Source organism: Channa argus, chromosome 6 (genome assembly GCF_033026475.1).
Source record: "Channa argus isolate prfri chromosome 6, Channa argus male v1.0, whole genome shotgun sequence".
NCBI lineage: Eukaryota > Metazoa > Chordata > Actinopteri > Anabantiformes > Channidae > Channa > Channa argus.
In genome coordinates this window covers 17,359,600-17,376,663 of record NC_090202.1, presented here as the reverse complement: position 1 = coordinate 17,376,663, position 17,064 = coordinate 17,359,600, and the positions used below count along the sequence as shown (strand labels likewise).

At 38.4% G+C, this 17,064-nt stretch overlaps 2 protein-coding genes across 7 annotated transcripts; both read left to right on the top strand.

Annotated features, from left to right (window-relative positions):
- Positions 1–17: 17 nt before the first annotated feature.
- Positions 18–5,944, top strand: ilvbl (ilvB (bacterial acetolactate synthase)-like). The gene is made up of 14 exons (XM_067508652.1): positions 18–388; positions 833–1,034; positions 1,199–1,326; positions 1,508–1,758; positions 1,989–2,088; positions 2,247–2,344; positions 2,531–2,667; positions 2,975–3,109; positions 3,350–3,464; positions 3,676–3,845; positions 4,050–4,120; positions 4,205–4,276; positions 4,788–4,893; positions 5,060–5,944. The coding sequence occupies exons 1-14, from the start codon at positions 275–277 to the stop codon at positions 5,236–5,238; spliced, it is 1,878 nt and encodes a 625-aa protein (XP_067364753.1). The 5' UTR covers positions 18–274; the 3' UTR covers positions 5,239–5,944.
- Positions 5,945–6,776: 832 nt separating this feature from the next.
- Positions 6,777–16,499, top strand: fam118b (family with sequence similarity 118 member B). 6 transcript variants are annotated; one of them, XM_067508657.1, is made up of 7 exons: positions 6,777–7,098; positions 8,595–8,684; positions 8,939–9,191; positions 13,092–13,319; positions 14,096–14,224; positions 14,410–14,707; positions 15,651–16,499. In XM_067508657.1, exons 2-7 carry the CDS (start codon positions 8,602–8,604, stop codon positions 15,719–15,721), a joined length of 1,062 nt encoding a protein of 353 aa, XP_067364758.1. In that variant the 5' UTR covers positions 6,777–7,098; positions 8,595–8,601; the 3' UTR covers positions 15,722–16,499. The 6 variants fall into 6 exon arrangements, with proteins under 6 accessions (XP_067364758.1, XP_067364755.1, XP_067364756.1 ...); XM_067508654.1 differs by having other exon boundaries at positions 8,879–9,191; XM_067508655.1 differs by lacking the exon at positions 6,777–7,098 and adding an exon at positions 7,638–7,811 and having other exon boundaries at positions 8,879–9,191.
- The last annotated feature ends 565 nt before the right edge of the window (positions 16,500–17,064 follow it).

Here is a 17,064-nt window from a genome sequence, read left to right as displayed (position 1 = left end):
TACGGTCTAGCAGGCGCTCTGTCATTCGAACTCACAGAGGAGCGCTGCATGACCTTTAGAGTGTGTTTTCGTGTAACTTTGTATGAGTTCATTTCACAGTGACTGTACTGTTAAATGTACGACTTTTCAAATGGAAGTGTAGCGGCGTTAGCAGCAGCTTCACAGTATCTTAGCCTAGCCTGAACCAGAAAGCTGCTCCGCTGAAGAGTGGACTATCGAGGCTCCAATATTAAGTGGAGCTCACACAAGTAAAGGTTCGCCTCTGCATGATAGCATGGAGTCACTGGGGGTCGTTGGCGCTGTTCTGGGATGCTCTGCGGGCTTTGCGGTGTGCGGGCTTTTGTTTGCAGCCTACAAACTTGGCTTGCTCTACCAGTTGTTTCATAAGGTATGTCTGACACACCTCAAAGACAACTTCCATACTTTCAAATGTCCTAAGGGTGCTATGTTGCACCAGTCACTTACGGTACATGCACCTGCGTTTTTTGTTGCCATGTACTTGTACATGAACGTATTCACAGGTGGAATTTCAGCTGGGCACCATTAAGATAAACTTTGACCAGCCCCGTGGTTTTCTAGCACAAAGGCTATCACAAATACCCTGGCTGTTACCGTGATAACACAAAGCCCACAGGCACATTACCACAATACGAGGTTATTGTGAAATATGAAAAGGCTAGTGGGGTGAAGAGATTAAGGGCCATAACTGACACTAACAGTTTATCTTTGACATTCTCTTTATAGCTTAGTTTGTCCAAATAATAGAGAGGATTGATCAGAATATTCTGTTTTCTGTGGCTAAGCTTTTCTTTTGCCTTCTGACTCACTTCAGACTGAAACCAAGAGTCCACGGCATGGTGGTGAAAGTGTTGCAGAAGTCCTCCGTGCCCATGGGGTCAAATACGTTTTCACTCTTGTTGGTGGACACATCTCCCCTATCTTGGTGGCGTGCGAAAAGGTGGGCATCCGTATTGTGGACACCAGACACGAGGCCACCGCTGTCTTTGCTGCTGATGCCGTGGCAAGGCTCTCAGGTGCAGATTTATGATAGAAGAATGGTCAAAATGTATGATCCGCAGTCATTTTACCTCATGTCATGTTACCAGCCATTTTGGAGAGAATAGAAAATGGGTGTTTGGAAGCTTGTTAAGGTGTCTTCTCGTTTCCCGGTTTTTCTTTTTTTTTTTTTCCCCACCAGGCTCTGTTGGAGTAGCAGCGGTGACTGCAGGCCCAGGCCTCACTAACACAGTGACCGCTGTAAAGAATGCTCAGATGGCTGAATCTCCATTGTTACTCATTGGAGGAGCTGCTGGTACACTACTTCAGGTGTAGTGGATTCATATACTGATATGAATATGATGCGACTGCAGGTAGATTAAAGTAACAGAATATAATTGTCAGTTTGAAACTCTGATTTCTGCTTCTGTTGGACATGCAGAAGTAGACATTTTCACTTTTCTCAGCTTAAATTCTCCATTCCTTCTATTAACTCTGTTTGTGGTTACAGGGCAGAGGGGCCCTGCAAGATATTGACCAGATGTCCCTTTTCAAGCCATTGTGTAAGTTCTGTGCCTCCATCAGGACTGTCAGAGAGATTGTGCCTACGGTTAGAAAGGCCCTGGCCATTGCTCAGTCAGGAACTCCTGGACCTGTTTTCATAGAGTTTCCCATTGACACGCTGTACCCTTACCACCTCGTGTCTAAAGAGTTCGCTCTTAAAAACCCACCCAAAGGACTGATTGGAAAAATTGTCTCATGGTATGTTATCAGCATATAAGAACATATAAAATAAAGAATAAAAATATAGCTGGAATTGAGCTAGCTTAACATACAAGTTTAACTTCAGACAATTATATACAACAATATAATGTACATAAATAAATGACCTGGGGTGTGTCCTGGGAGCCTTCAAGCATGGGACGCATACCTTGTAAACATACATACTTTAGTTTAGCTTGACGGTATAATTTATATTTTTTAACCATAAGGTACCTCAATAACCATCTCATGAACCTCTTTGCTGGAGCCTGGGAGATCAGAGATGTTTCTCCTCTTCCTGTTGACATTCCACAAGCCACAGACAATCAGGTATGGCTCTTAGTAAGTTTTGGTACTATATGAATTGTTTACATACATGGCATTATTTTACATCAGTCAAATATTTTTCTTGTTGTAAAGAGTATGCAATTAAAAAGCCAAATCCAATGTTTAAGCGTTTTGCAATTGTGTTTCTTAATATAAACCAGGTACAAAGGTGTATTGAGCTTGTCAGTCAAGCCAAGAAGCCTGTTATTTTGCTGGGCAGTCAAGCAACGCTTCCCCCAACGCCAGCTGATTACATCAGGTTTGCACCCTCTCTTTTTTTACTTTTCCATCCTACATATGTTCTTACAGATTTTCTGGCACTTTTTACAACTGATGTTAGTGTTTTAAAAGTTCTAAAATAACTTAATACATACATTTCTCTGTTGTATATTAATATCAAAAAGCAATACTCATCAGGATACAAATGTTTTTTTCTGTTTAATAGAAAGGCTTTGGAGGACCTTGGCATCCCCTGCTTCCTTGGAGGCATGTCCCGTGGCATGTTGGGTAAAGACAGTCCCATCCACATCAGACAGAACAGGCGAGATGCTCTGAAGGAGGCTGACTTGGTCCTCTTAGCAGGTCAGGCGTACAGGTTGAGTCATTCTAATTTGAATGTTTTATAACTTACTGAAAATAATAAAATTTAGGTTATTAAAAAATAAATGGTAATGTAGTAAGGTAAAGCAGTAACTGAGTAAAGAGATTTTTATATTTTCATTTAATATCCAATCAGGTACTTATTATAAATAGTTGAATGTTTTCTATTCGTCACAGAAAAAGGATATCTAGCTGAAATGATCTTGTTAATGGTTGCCATATTTTCAGCTTGTACAGCCAAACACTGTCCATAATTCCTTAAACTATACACTGGGTGCTGCGTTTGCAGGCACTGTCTGTGACTTCAGGCTGAGCTATGGCAGAGTCCTCAGCAGACGCAGTAAGATCATCGCTGTCAACAGAGATAAAGCACAACTGCTGAAAAACTCAGATATGTTCTGGAAACCAACTGTTGCAGTTCAGGGTATGTTTCCAAAATGCCCCCATGACCCAGAATCAGTCTGTCATTTTAAATCCCTGAAGATTTGTTTAAGCATTATTTCACTGGCTCCAGTTTCTATACTCCGTATAAATACAGTATATACAAAGTGCATTGTTTCAGCCTTATTCAGTAACTTCAAACATACATTAAAATCAGTTTGTTCTCTTTAGGGTTGTCACAGTATAAAGTAGTTTTAAAATGGTAATTATCTGTCTCTTTTAGGTGATGCTGGCTCATTTTTAGTACGGCTCTCCAAAGGCCTGAAAGGCCATCGCTGTCCAGAAGAGTGGCCTCAGAGCCTCAAAGCAGGGGATGTGACCAAAGAAAATGCAAACAGGTGAGCAGAGGTTATGATTCCTGGTGCCTGCTCCATGTGATTCAGCATTTATAAACTTAATTAACTGTTTAGTTAAAACTAAATGAAAAGGCAACAACGATTTTGTCAATTTAATATGGTGTTAATGCAAATGCTGATTCAACAGTCAATACAAAATTATTTCTCCATCATGAAAACCAGAGTATTTTTTATTATTTTTTTTTTACTCCAGGGCAAAAGCTGATGAGAAGACAGAACATAACTTAAATCCACTGAAAGTCCTCCACTGTGTGGATAAGCTAATGGCAGAGGACAGCATCATTGTTGCAGATGGGGGTGATTTTGTAGGAAGTGCTGCTTATATAATGAGACCAAGAGGACCTTTGCGCTGGCTGGATCCAGGTTAGATACCCTCAACAAAACAACACTTTGTTAATGAAATAATCAGAACCATAACTGGTAAGCTACATGTGATTGGAGTGTGCTTGTAATCAAGCTTCATAATCACAAGTCTTCTGTTTTTCATGTTTTTGTGTGTTAAACTAATCATGCTTTCATTACTGTCACTGAGACATACAGTAACCTTACTGTTCCTTGTTTTCAAAGGGGCCTTTGGAACTTTGGGAGTTGGAGGAGGATTTGCCCTGGGGGCCAAACTGTGTCGACCTGAATCTGAGGTACAGTGTTGAAGACTGGTGCATTTCTGAAGGACTTCGGTCTGATCGTTCACGGATCACTTTTTACCTCCGTGTGTTTTTCAGGTGTGGATAGTGTATGGCGATGGCTCCTTAGGATACAGTGTTGCAGAGTTTGATACGTTCACTAGACACAAGGTAAAATTGTATGTACGAATGTGAATCAGTCATTACATGCAACACATAGTTTGTGATATCTGAAACCAATATGTCTAGCTGTTAACAGGTAGAACATTGTTACTGCAGATAAATGCAAACCTTAAATACCAGGTAGATATGGTAATTTAGTTTAATAATTATAAAACTCGAACCCGTAATATACCATATGTTCAAATTAGTAATATAATGAACAGAAATGACCACAATTCAGTATGTATTTGTTTTATAGTTGATCTTTTTAGAAATTATTAGTCATACTGTAGCTTGATTGTAAGCCATTCAGAATAGATTTTACACATTTAGTTTTTTATTTTATTTATCAGAGGCTATTTTCCCAGCATAGAATAGAAGTATGTAAAAACTTGCTTGCTCAATATAACCTATATTATAGAATTCAGCAAACGAATAAACATAACTAAACACTGTTTTTGTAGCAATAACATCTACAATTCAATGTTTTTATTTCTCCTACATGTTATTAACATCACAGACACCAGTCATAGCTGTAGTGGGAAATGATGCCTGTTGGAGTCAGATCTCTAGAGAGCAGGTTCCCATCCTTGGCAGCAATGTGGCCTGTGGCCTTGCATTTACAGGTACATTTTCTGCATAACATGCTGTGAGACTACTGTGATAGCTTTCTTAAACATTTGCCCAGACATTGCATATACATTTAAACTAGTGTGTGTGATGTAATCTGCAGTTACTAACTAACAAATGTTAGTTTGTCCTCCAAATGTAATTTTCTCCTTGTTTTTGCAGATTACCACATAGTAGCAGACGGTTATGGTGGTAAGGGCTACCTTATAAGGCGTGAGGATGAGGACAGGTTAAGCAGCATCATCCAACAGGCTCAGAAGGAGACGCGGGATGGAAAGGCTACACTTCTCAACGTTCTCATAGGCAAAACCAACTTCAGAGAGGGCTCAATCTCTGTGTAGATGAACTGTATTTAACAGTGTATTCTTTTATTTTGGATGCATTTATATACTTTTACTATCAGGTTCTTTAGAGGGTTACAGAAAAAAGTAGACTACTGTTAAATACTGTTTTGAGCCCAGCCCTAAAAAAAAAATCATTTGTGCCCTTAATGCCATTTAAATTAGTTTGTTTTTTGATAAGGTTCAAGGAAATAATTTCCTATAGGAGCTCATGGACTGTCAGCTGCTATGTAATTTTAAGTATATTCTCAAACATTGTTCCTCAACCTGCAGTTATTTTCATTGCCACAGCCACAAATAACTATACATTTATTTGAGTAATTTACTTTTGGGTTCTACTCAGTCAACACAGACACTAAAGCTTGTGTAAGTAAAGGGGAAAATCAGAAAGGACGAAGGAAATGAGGGATAAGCTTTTTGTTTAGATCTTTGTAATTTAAACATTGTTTTAAACTATTGTTTTCCCTTGCAAATTAGCCACAGACTGGTTGAGAGAAAGCATTAGTTTAAACTATCTCATATGGCCAGTATATGCCTTTCCTCCAATTTTGTAGTGAACACAGCCTTTTTGTGGGGATACATGTAATATTTGATCATGTGATTGCTGGGGTGTTTGTTTGTTTTTTTTTAAATGTTGAAGACTGACAAATGATATGCCTTTTTAATGTTTGTTTGTGTCCTCAAATACATTAACATGCATATATTGCATATATTGAAACATGTTCTGCTGATTCGGTCATAGTTTTAAATTTATAACTTGTATAAAGTGATGTGGGATAATCATAAAAACTGCCTATTACTCATCAGGTGAACATGTGTGAGTCAGCTGATGGGTGATAAAGTACAATATAGAGTAGTGCTGTTTTATTTGGTACTTTGTAGAAGGTATGTTTTTATTTTTATTTTTTATCATAAAATGTTGATTTTAATGTAGTCACAAATACCTTTAAGAAAAAAAAATAGTTGTAAATGGATTTCCACATGTAAGCATAATTTGAATTGCATCAACTTATATAGTTGAGAAAGAAAGGGGGGTCTTTGTTTAGACACCCAAAAAATAGAATTTCACATCAGTGAGATTCTATGCAACATAACAAATACAGATTTGTTTAACATTGCTAGAACTCCCTGCAGCTTGATTTCTGACCAGAGCTGCAACTTGCAGACCTGAGTATTTTATAAAGCTTGGGACTTTATATTAATATTCATTACACTGGGATCTCTACTGTGCCCTGCTTGATGTTGAAAACCTCAGTGTGTATTCAGGCCATCTACACCCGTGGGGCAAGTTGCTGCAGCGGTAATTATTTTCTGTACTAATTAACAGTCAGCACTTAGTAATAACCTAATAAATGACTTCACCTGTATTTGTTACTGTGGTATTGCTGCACATAAAGATACTGTGCATCTGTCTCAAAGTAAAAAGTGAAGGTACATTTATACAGGGGTATATACAATGTCTGCATTAGTTATCAGTAAGAACTGACACAATAATATTAGCTTATGTGTATAATTTTACATAAATTGCAAATGTGTTTTTCATGAGGGGCTTTGACCTTTGCGCTTAATAATTAAAAGTGTAGTATTCCTGTTAAACAGGAGATGGCAGGCTAGTAGTAGTTTTTACAATTACAAAACGTAATCTGCGCAGATGTGTTCCTGCCTGGCCTAAATTAGCAAGAGAGAGGAAAACCTACCGGTCATATGGGAGGACGTCTACTTTGGGGTGTTTCTGATATTGCCAGCTTAACTTCAACAGTGTTTTGACCAACTTAGTATTTTTCTTTTGAGGTTTGGGATAGTGAAAGATCTACCTTTTAAACGTCAGGCCTTAGATATTAGTGTGTATAAGACCTTGCTGTAAGTTCAGAATCTGTTTATTGTTGTTACATAAACGATGCCTTTAAAAAAAGTGATATGATTTTTATGATTATTTAACTCCCAACTAAATGTCTTTGTATCATAGTGATTAGAAAGTCAACAGTAACGTGTCAGTAGCTCCAGAAGGCTTTAATTTGCGCAATCACTCGGAGCAGTTTATATATAATGTACTGAGTTTGTAGGTCGATGGCCGCAGACCCAGTCTCTCTCACTTCTGAGACATAACAGAAAGTATCCGGCTTTGTTGTATTCACGTACTCTTAGTAAATTGTGTATTTTAAAAACCAGTATAGATATACTTGCGATACAGTGGATACGTTTCTGCATTTAACTACAGATTTTTGGCTTTCATAGGTTACCTCTGAACACTGTTTAAAAAAATACGAGATATACAAACTTTACAACTGTAAATTCACAAAATTACTAATACGGCATAATATATTATATACGTAGTTAAAAATAATATTGCATTGTTTAGGTTTACTAACACCTCTATGCGAAAATACCTGATGGTTACGTAGAGCACTTGAACGTATCATAAGACGTATCCTAAGACAGCTACCCTTCCACAGGCGGTGATTACAACATCCCTGCTGAACATTAACGTAAAGCCGGACAGTGTCAGACAAGTTAACGTCAACAGGGAGAGACACGAGCATTTCTGTGTGTAATAACGCTGTGGGAGAAAATAGGTGCCGCCTTTGATTTTTTTTTTTTGGCTAACAGGTGGCTACATACCGAGCGTTTTAAGTAACGCCATCGTTACTCTGCCTTCAGAATGAGATGTAGCGTTAAATTAGAGGCGGCTCTGGCTCTTGTCAACCTCGGAGATAACGTTAACTTGGCATAAGGCAAGAAACTAACCGTAGCTTAGCAGTGGCTGTTACCGCTAGTTGGCTTTAGTTTGTCCGCTATGCTCTGCTGACACTGTCTAGCTTGTCAGCAGGTAAACTGCAGTTGACACTGTCAAAGTCAAGCCGGTTTCCACGTTGTTACTGTACGTGGCGCACGGTTGTGCAGAGTCGTCTTGCGCTGTCTTCGAGTTAAATTTAGGATTCGTGTTTTACACAGAAACACACACTGGACTTTAGGTATCTTACGTTCATCAGGTGAGTAAGTAAGAGTGATGATGGTACTGTAACGTTTTTTTATAGCACGGTTTAATTAATAGTTATATCAAACAATAGCAAGTTGTGTTGTCAGAAGGCAATTTATTAATTATTCAGCCAGCTGCCTTATTGCAAAAGGCAGATCAGCTGGAAGTAATACCTCGTTTGCATGAAAGTCTTGTCTGACCTGATTTTCATGTGATTTGGTTACTAAGAGTCACGGTTCACGAACGACAGCTGAACTAACGTGCATGTGGCAGCCTTCACTATCCAGAATTGTTGTGTTCTGTTGCCATTTGTTAGCCCTTATTTATTATAGCAGGCCTCGCAAAGATCGTATGTGGTTTATGATGTTTTCTGTTACAGGAGTTGAATGGCATCCGTTGTAGCAGTGAAAACTGAGAAGCGACCTGCGGTGGATTCTCAGGATGCCGACTCAAATGCAAAAAAACCCAGGTAAGGACAGGTGCCGCTTCTGATCGGGCTGCTCACTGCTCCTAACTCTGTCATCGTTTTTGTTGACAGGGATGATTGAAAATTAAAACTTTTTGAACTGATTTTTTTGTGCCAGTCTTCACTCTAAGGTAGGTTTTTTAGTTTTAGACTGCATGCTTTTGTGAAAATGGTTTATTTAACCATTATGCTGTCAGAAGGATGTGGGAAGCTCCTTCTTTGGAACCATCATCACTCAATCTCTGCCTGCCCCAAAGGAAACTGCTGCCCAGCCTGAAGACCAAGCGAGCCCCTGAGCTTGTCCTGGTGATTGGCACTGGGGTAAGCTCTGCGGTGGCGCCCCAGGTCCCTGCACTACGCTCGTGGAAAGGCCTTATCCAGGCTCTGCTTGATGCAGCCAATGACTTTGACCTACTAGAAGAGGAGGAGAGTCGCCGTTTCCAGAAGCACATGCAGGAAGATAAGAATTTGGTGCATGTGGCCCATGACCTCATTCAGAAACTTTCCCCGGTAAGTAACTGGGTAACCTTTTTCCCTGCTTTTGCTTTCTGCATCATCCCGTCGCACATGTACACACACATGGCAGAGAGACTGCCAGCTTCCTGTCCTTTTGCTAGCCAGGGACATTTAGTTTCAGCTTCCATGGATTGAGATAAGACACCTCAGCCTTATCTCATTAAAGACCTATAGATAATGACATAAGGCTTACTTGTGGAACTTGTTCTTAGAAATGAATTTTGGTCACATTTTAGTCAGTTGATGTTAAATCAATCATACATGCAATGAGCACGCTGTTTATTGGTGTTTAAAAGAACCACCAGGGCTTTCTACAGAGTTCTGTGAAAACAAATTCCTGATTAGGGAAGGTTAGCTGAATGACAATTTTATTTTTAAGCTTCCTTTGCACTACTTAATCAAGTGCTACTTTATTTACAACTTACAAACAGCATAAAAAGCTGCACTGCACTGATTTGTTCCCGGCAGGCAGTACAGAGGTACAATTATACAGTAGAAGCTGTCAGAGTCAGCAAATAACAGCTTGCATCTAATGTTTGTTCTTTGTTGTCAGTAATAACTAATAAAAAGTTATTTAAACAAGTAGAACAAGACATAAGCCTCTAATTATAAGGGACAGAACCCAACCCATGTTTGTGAGTGAGGCTGCATGATTGATTATAAGTAAAATCCTCCTTTTACCTCTGTGCAATCAACTTTCTACATATTTGTATCAAATAGAAAAATAAATAAAAAGAAAGCTTTTGGGAACCAGAAAGGCTATAAGTCAATGTAATGTTGCTGGTAGACAAGCAAAATCTGCCAAAAACAGTTCTGATAAAAGTCCTTTTTTTAATCACAGGAGAATCACATACAAGTTTAAAACCATCTGAAAATTTGATGAACCAATGAAGGCCACCAAAACCACCAGAAAATCCTTATACGCTGACTACACAAATATTACAAGATCCTTACACTTCACCATGCTTGAAACAATTTCATGGTCTTAGGATAACTACAGAGATGATGTTTGTTTGAAATTATTCCTGATAATTCAGACAAATTAATTCAGTGTGAAGATACTGGGGTTCCACCTTATTACAAGACCCTGAAGTTCTAAATCAGTTGGGTTGTTACAAATGATGTTGGGAAAAACAATGGCAAGAACACAAATATTTTAACATTTCCCTGTATATATTTTCTTCCTATTGGACTAATCTGGTCTAGAGCAGGGTGGCAGATGGGAGCCTTAATACCGTTTGCCTCATGTGTTAGTCATGTCTCATCGCACCTTTGACATTGATAAAACACGCTTTGTTTCAGCTCTCAGCCTGTTGTCACAAAGGGAACAAACAGTGCCTTTATGGCTTTATCCATCGTGTTTATTTCAATCCACAGTCGTGCAGACACCAGGCCACTGCTGTTGGCTACAGACACAGCAGGATCTAGCATGCTGAGGAGAAAAACAAGCATAGAATAATGTGAACCAGCAGCCCCCCTCCAGCCCAGTTTTTCCATTCAGACAGAGTTGAAGCACAACACTAACAGCTACCACACAGCAAGTTATAGTAGATGACATGAGCATAGTGTGATTCCATTCACAACAACCATCAGCAAATATTTTCCCTGGTTACAGTTAAGCACACGTTAGTCCTAGATTTAGGAACTTAATTATAAACTGTGATATACTTTGATATAGAACCTGTCTTCTGTGCTCCACTAAAAAGGAAATTTCATCATCATTAGGGTCTCATTAAAAACTGTGCTCCTATTGCAAAAAGGCTCTAAAATTCCTAAATACTCTCTGAAAATCGAGGTCTACTGTTTGCAGGCATGAGAGACCTCCCCGTTAATTCCAATAAGAGTGGGGCTTTGAGAGTTTAGCCCACTTTTCATAAAATTGTGTATCAACAGTATTATGGTGGTTTACGTAGCTGTAATCTTACGTCAAAACTCAGAGAATGTTTTTGTCGTAAATCCTTACACACCTTTGACCTTGGTGAAAACTAGGCTAATTAAAAGTTTGCTGACTTGCTTATTTGCTCAAATCAGGTGAGAAATGCTTTTGTCATTTGTTTTCCACAGGGTCAGTGGAAGAAAAATTTCAACATCTGCTGATCTTTTAAAATTATAATTTCTATTTAAATCCTAATGTATCCTTGAAACACACGATATACAGACATGTATACAATTTATTTAAAGTTTTTTATGTATCTTGCTGGAAAATGCTATGTGTAATTACATAACAGTCAGGAGAAACCACAAGTTTTCTGACAAACCTGTGCAAAATCAGCATCTTTTAATGCTGCTGGTGCTATTCTGAGCTAACTGTTTGCATGTCCAATCAAGGCAGTCTAGTGCTAGGGTAAGACTTATATGAAAATAATCTTTCAACTTACGTTGAATATCTAGAGAACAGAGTTGTTTACTTGCACCTTATTTTGTTATTGCATAACTTCTGTGACAGCCCAAGGACACAGTGGTCAGGATGGGTGCCGGAGCCACTAGATGAGGATAATGAGATTCTTCCTGCGGAAAGGACTCCCGCTGTTTAGCCCATTAGAGCTGTAATCTTTGAAAGCCAGCAGACCATATTCCTGTTCTAGGATCACCTTGGTCACTGCATCTACTGCAACTACCCTTTGCTATTCTTAGCTGTCCAACACTTCCCACCTCTATTGAGTTCTCTTTCCGTCTCTCTCTATCTCACAACGGGCTCTGCCAGGTAAAGGAGAGACTGTGTAGTAACAGCCTTTATTCTATTTTTTAACAGTCTCACTGGATATGAGAGTTTATACTTGTAGGTTTGTGGACAGTATCAGATAGAGCGTGGTGGGTGTGTTGACCTCCTAACCCCCTAATTGGCCTTTATTCCTAGAAATGAATAATAGTGTTTTCGCTCTCTCGCTCTCTCTCTCTCTCTGTCTCTCTCTCTCTCTCTCTCTCTCTCTATCTATATCTATATATATATAGATATAGATATAGATAGATAGAGAGAGAGAGAGAGATATTTAAATTTTTTTACACTAAAGTATTATGATATAAACAATAAAAGTAGCAAGAATTGTATCTACATTTTCTTGTTTGTGTAAATGATGACAAAATAATTTACAAAATTATAAAATGATGCTAAGATCAGCCAGAGCATCAACACCACAAATATGGTTTTAAAGTTGGTGCTGGTCGATGCACCTCACAATACTATTGTATTGATCACTCAGTACACACAAATGTTTAGCTTTGAAATATTGCATTTTTCTTATTTTGGGAACATGTGGGTTTAGTTTTACTGCAGATTAATCACTCTTTTTAGTCTTTACCTGTCAAATGAAAAATCGTGGACAGTAAGCATTCTTTTCTACTGTGAAAAGGCATAAGTCGAGCTAATAAAACAGTCTTTCGTTGCAGCAGTACGACAACATGAACATCAATGGAACATATTCAAGTATCAAGATCAATGCTCCAGTAATAATTATTTACATTTTTTTAATCAGATGAGTTTTACTTAGATAGATAGACAATTACAATAGATCAGAGTACACCTGTTTTTTAGCCACACCTTTCTTACCAGCTATTAATTAGTAGAAGTACTACTGGTAGAAACAGTTGGTCTGGTATTTTATCTTCAGTGTATCATGCACTGTATTAAGTCTTATTGTATAATGCATATCAGTTAGTACCATGTAACTTAGTTATTTGTTAGCATACTTGCTGCAGTAATATCTAATATATATTCCTCACAGGGAAATTCAAAGAATTTGAATTAATGAGATGTCAGACCTACTAAGAAGTATGTGGCCTACTGTATGTATTGTATATTGTACAAAATAATTACAATTGTCAAATTCCTCAATTAAAAATATCATTATTCTTAGCATTTGTTGTCTTTTTTCTTTTGTTTGTGTGTTGTTACAGAGAACAGGCAATGTGCGGTCCACATTCTTCAAAGACTGTCTATACGAGGTGTTTGACGATTTGGAATGCAAGATGGAGCATGCAGGGAAACATCTATTACGTTCAGTGCTGCAGTTGATGGAGAGTGGCGCACTGGTCCTCACTACTAACTTTGACAATCTGTTAGAGATCTACGCAGCTCACCAAGGCACCAAGCTGGAGTCTTTGGACCTGACAGATGAGAAAAAGGCAAGAAAATGCTCAGATTGTGTTACAGCATTGTTTGAGGTTTTCTGCCACAATACATCCAGTCAGCTTTTTCAAGTTCAAAGGTCACTTAGTAAGCAGGCACTTTGTGAGGCCAGGATCAGCATGTAGGACTTTAATAATCCTGCCTGTTTTCTTTTTTTTCTCAATTCAAGTTGAATTTCACACATCCGTCCTTCTTACACTACAAACATATTAAAATATGTCTCTCACTTCTGGAGGTAGATCTGGTGGAATGGTATCATGTCTAGGTTGAACTCACTGTCTTTCAGTGAACTTCCTCGTTGACTGGTTGAGAATAATAGATAATGCATTCAGAAAATATTTTAGAGGGGAGAGAGGTTAAAGTTCTGGTCGTTACTCAGCTGCTGTCAAATTTTATGGATTGAACAATATTTGCTTTTGTTTGAAGAAAAAGCTTTAAAGTTTCTTTCGCCATTTTCTCTACAAAATTGGCAGTTCTCAAATTGCTGAGTCTATATTTTTGTTTGCATGTTTTTGAAGTTTCTTTGCTATATGTTAAATGGAACATAAAAAAATGAAAGAATTTGTCAAATGGTTTTTGTGAGACCAGGTTCTTGCCTCTCAGTCCTGGTATTTATGTGTTGTCTCCATCAGGACTAATGGCCTTTCATTGCTGTTCAGTGATTTTACTCCATGTCCGGCCAGAACTGGATTGAGTGCAATAGACTGTTAACTGTGTGTGTGTGTGTGTGTGTGTGTGTGTGTGTGTGTGTGTATGTGTGTGTGTGTGTTAGGTGTTGGAGTGGGCTCAGGAGAAACTGCGGTTAAGTGTTTTGCATATCCATGGTGTTTACACCAACCCCAGCGGTATTGTGCTGCACCCTGCTGGATACCAAAATGTACTGAGGAACACTGAGGTTATGGTAAGCACTGAAACTGTTCTCAGTTTATGTTATAATAATTTTGGAGTTGTGTCTATTTACTATTTACAATATTATGGTGCTACACTTAAATACAAGTAACCACCTTTGTGGCTTGGCTTTGGTTAATTAGAAATGATAGCCTTTGTATTAAGTAATACAATTATTTTACTGCTTTTTTCCAATAGCGTGAGATCCAGAAGCTGTACGAGACCAAGTCATTTGTGTTCCTCGGCTGTGGGCGCACAGTAGACGACACAACATTTCAGGCTCTGTTCTTGGAAGCAGTCAAACACAAGTCAGACCTGGAACACTTCATGCTTGTGCGACGTGAGGATGTTGGCGAATTTAAGAAGCTACGTGACAACATGCTGGACAAGGGCATCAAAGTCATCTCCTATGGAGATGAGTATGCTGACCTGCCCGAGTACTTTGAGCGGCTGGCCAATGAAATCTGTAATCGTGAAGTGTCTACCAAAGGCTGGGGTAAGTGAGCTGAAATCCAATCATAGTTCATTTCTATGCTTGTTTGTAGTAGAGGACATTTTCTGCACATCAGTTCATCTGTGGTGTTGCTGCACTGTCCAGTTAACAACATAAAAGTTTGATGTTATTTATCAGTATACTACTTGAACTCAAACCTGACACAAGTTGACTGCACAGAAAACGCCTCAGTCTATACTGTTATTTCTTCAGACTGGCTCCCAAATTCACAATCCAGTCGAAAATTCTTGTGATTACATTTGGAGCCATGTTGAGCTCCTGTCTACATTACAGAACTACTGCAGCCACAAGTAGAAATCACAGGTCCTCTAATCGCGTCTCGTTAGTCCCCCGCTACAAGTTCAAAAAAAAATTAAAGACCATCCTTTTGAAGTTGGAGCTTGTCAACTTTATACCATTGGGCTTGAGATCAGTGGATACTGCAGATGCCTTTAAAAAGCAGCTAAAAACTGCATTTGTTTAGAATTTTTAGAGGTTTTGTTTTGATTTTTATTGCTATTAGTGTGAAGCACTTTGGTACATTCTGCTACTTACATAAAAAATAAGCAATGTACGCATGGCATGTACAACTGTCTGCACTAGATTACAACGTTAATTTGTGTGTATGACAAGCTTTTAGGATAGTGTCTTTAGATAGTGTCTGACATTTTTCTGGAGAAAAGAAGGGATTTATTTCTGTCTGGTGGATATTCTATACCACAGCTGATCTGATTTAGACATGGGAACTTGCCTGGAAAAGACACCAAATACTAAGTTAACCTGTTGCGGATTAGTTTTAGGGCATAAATTGCCATTTGACACACTTTTATTAGCATAGGCTTTAACATCAGGTTTGTTTCCAGGGTAAAGTTTTCTTACATGCCAGTGTAACAGATTTGACTACCTTACTATCTCTAGTATTTAGTTTTTTGGTTTTTATCTACAGGGTGTCCCTCACAAAATGGGGAGGAGCAACAGAATGGCTTCAACACACAGAAAAGCCTCCTACAAGGTTAGGACTGAATTCTTCTTCGTCCCCAGTCTGTGGACACTCGTTAAAGATGTTTCAGAAAATAACACAATAAAGCCTTATTTGAGACTCTTCATCTCTCACTGCACTCTGGTAGATAGAAAATCCAAGTCGGTTCTTGATTTTTGCAATCAAAAACCCTGCTGGCATTCCTTTGCACAAAGGTACAGCTGACTGCAGTGCAGCATGTATAGCAAGTCAGTGGCAATGTTTTACTTAATGCTCGTTTTTTTTTTAGCTGCACACTCTAGTCGCTTCCTTCTCTTTTTGCCCCAGAGTAGCAATTGTAGATGGGCACAAAGTAAGGATCGACCTGATCATTTTCCTCAACAGCTCTGGTGAGGGGATCTTGCTACTTCGAGTAGTACAGATCCAAACCTAATCTACAGTAGAAGATAAATCTGAATTCACTTACTGGGCTTGAATTTGGGAATACACTAACAAGATTAAAGTTAAATACACTACGCCACCTTGACCTACATGCCCTGTAAAGAGAAGCTATAGTTGAAGGCTTCTAATAGTTCATGTTAGAATTCCATCACAGCTCTGAAACCAGGAAAAACTTGATTTGGACACTACTGGGTGTCGAAAAGTACGGTGGACAGTTCTTTCAATCATAGATGGTTACGTGGTTTTGCAAATGCATAAATGTTATGACTGTATCCTCAACTGTGTGTCATAGCAGAGCAAGAGTAGGAATCACTTGGCCACTTATGTGCTGAAAGTTTAAAAGAAGAAGTTGTTCGTAAGCCTTTTTTGTATTTTTAATACTCATGTGTTTTCTGATCTAGTATTTATATGTACTATTTTCAAAATAAAGCTTTTGGCGTTTCCATTTGTCTGGCCATGTTTAATTTGTGACCATAACTACAATAGACCATCTATATATACTGGGGTCACATTCCTTGTGCTTTAGCAAAACATGACAGAACAAGTTTCACTTTATCGTCATCTGTCATAACATATAGCAGCTTTATTTAAAAATGTTTACATTCTCATAAATAAGCTCAAATCTTTAGTGTAACTCTTGATTCTCATTGAAATAACAAATTGAAGTGGGTTCTTGTGTCGTCTTTTAAATAAAGTGTTAAGAGAAAGGAAAGGATTAAAAAAGGCCCATAGTTTAACTGACAAATCTGAAATTGCAGATAAATGCAACCCCAAGAAAAAATAAATACATTTTGTGTGCATTCTTTAAATTTTCTTTTTGATTTCCATCAACTATAAACTGAGAGATTAAAGTTTCCTTTTTGTAATGAAACTTAACTGTGTGTCAGGCAGGGGCGGAGCTCTGGGAGACAATAGACCTGAAACATGTACCAGTTTTTTC

What these genes read in the sequence shown, in the direction of transcription:
- ilvbl (XM_067508652.1), top strand. Translation starts at nt 275, where the DNA reads ATGGAGTCACTGGGGGTCGTTGGCGCTGTTCTGGGATGCTCTGCGGGC. An exon ending in ACCAACTGTTGCAGTTCAGG is followed by an intron (nt 3,110 to 3,349) that starts GTATGTTTCCAA and finishes TGTCTCTTTTAG; the next exon opens with GTGATGCTGGCTCATTTTTA. An exon ending in ACCAAAGAAAATGCAAACAG is followed by an intron (nt 3,465 to 3,675) that starts GTGAGCAGAGGT and finishes TTTTTACTCCAG; the next exon opens with GGCAAAAGCTGATGAGAAGA.
- fam118b (XM_067508654.1), top strand. Translation starts at nt 8,602, where the DNA reads ATGGCATCCGTTGTAGCAGTGAAAACTGAGAAGCGACCTGCGGTGGAT. An exon ending in TCAAATGCAAAAAAACCCAG is followed by an intron (nt 8,685 to 8,878) that starts GTAAGGACAGGT and finishes TTATGCTGTCAG; the next exon opens with AAGGATGTGGGAAGCTCCTT. An exon ending in ACCTGACAGATGAGAAAAAG is followed by an intron (nt 13,320 to 14,095) that starts GCAAGAAAATGC and finishes TGTGTGTGTTAG; the next exon opens with GTGTTGGAGTGGGCTCAGGA.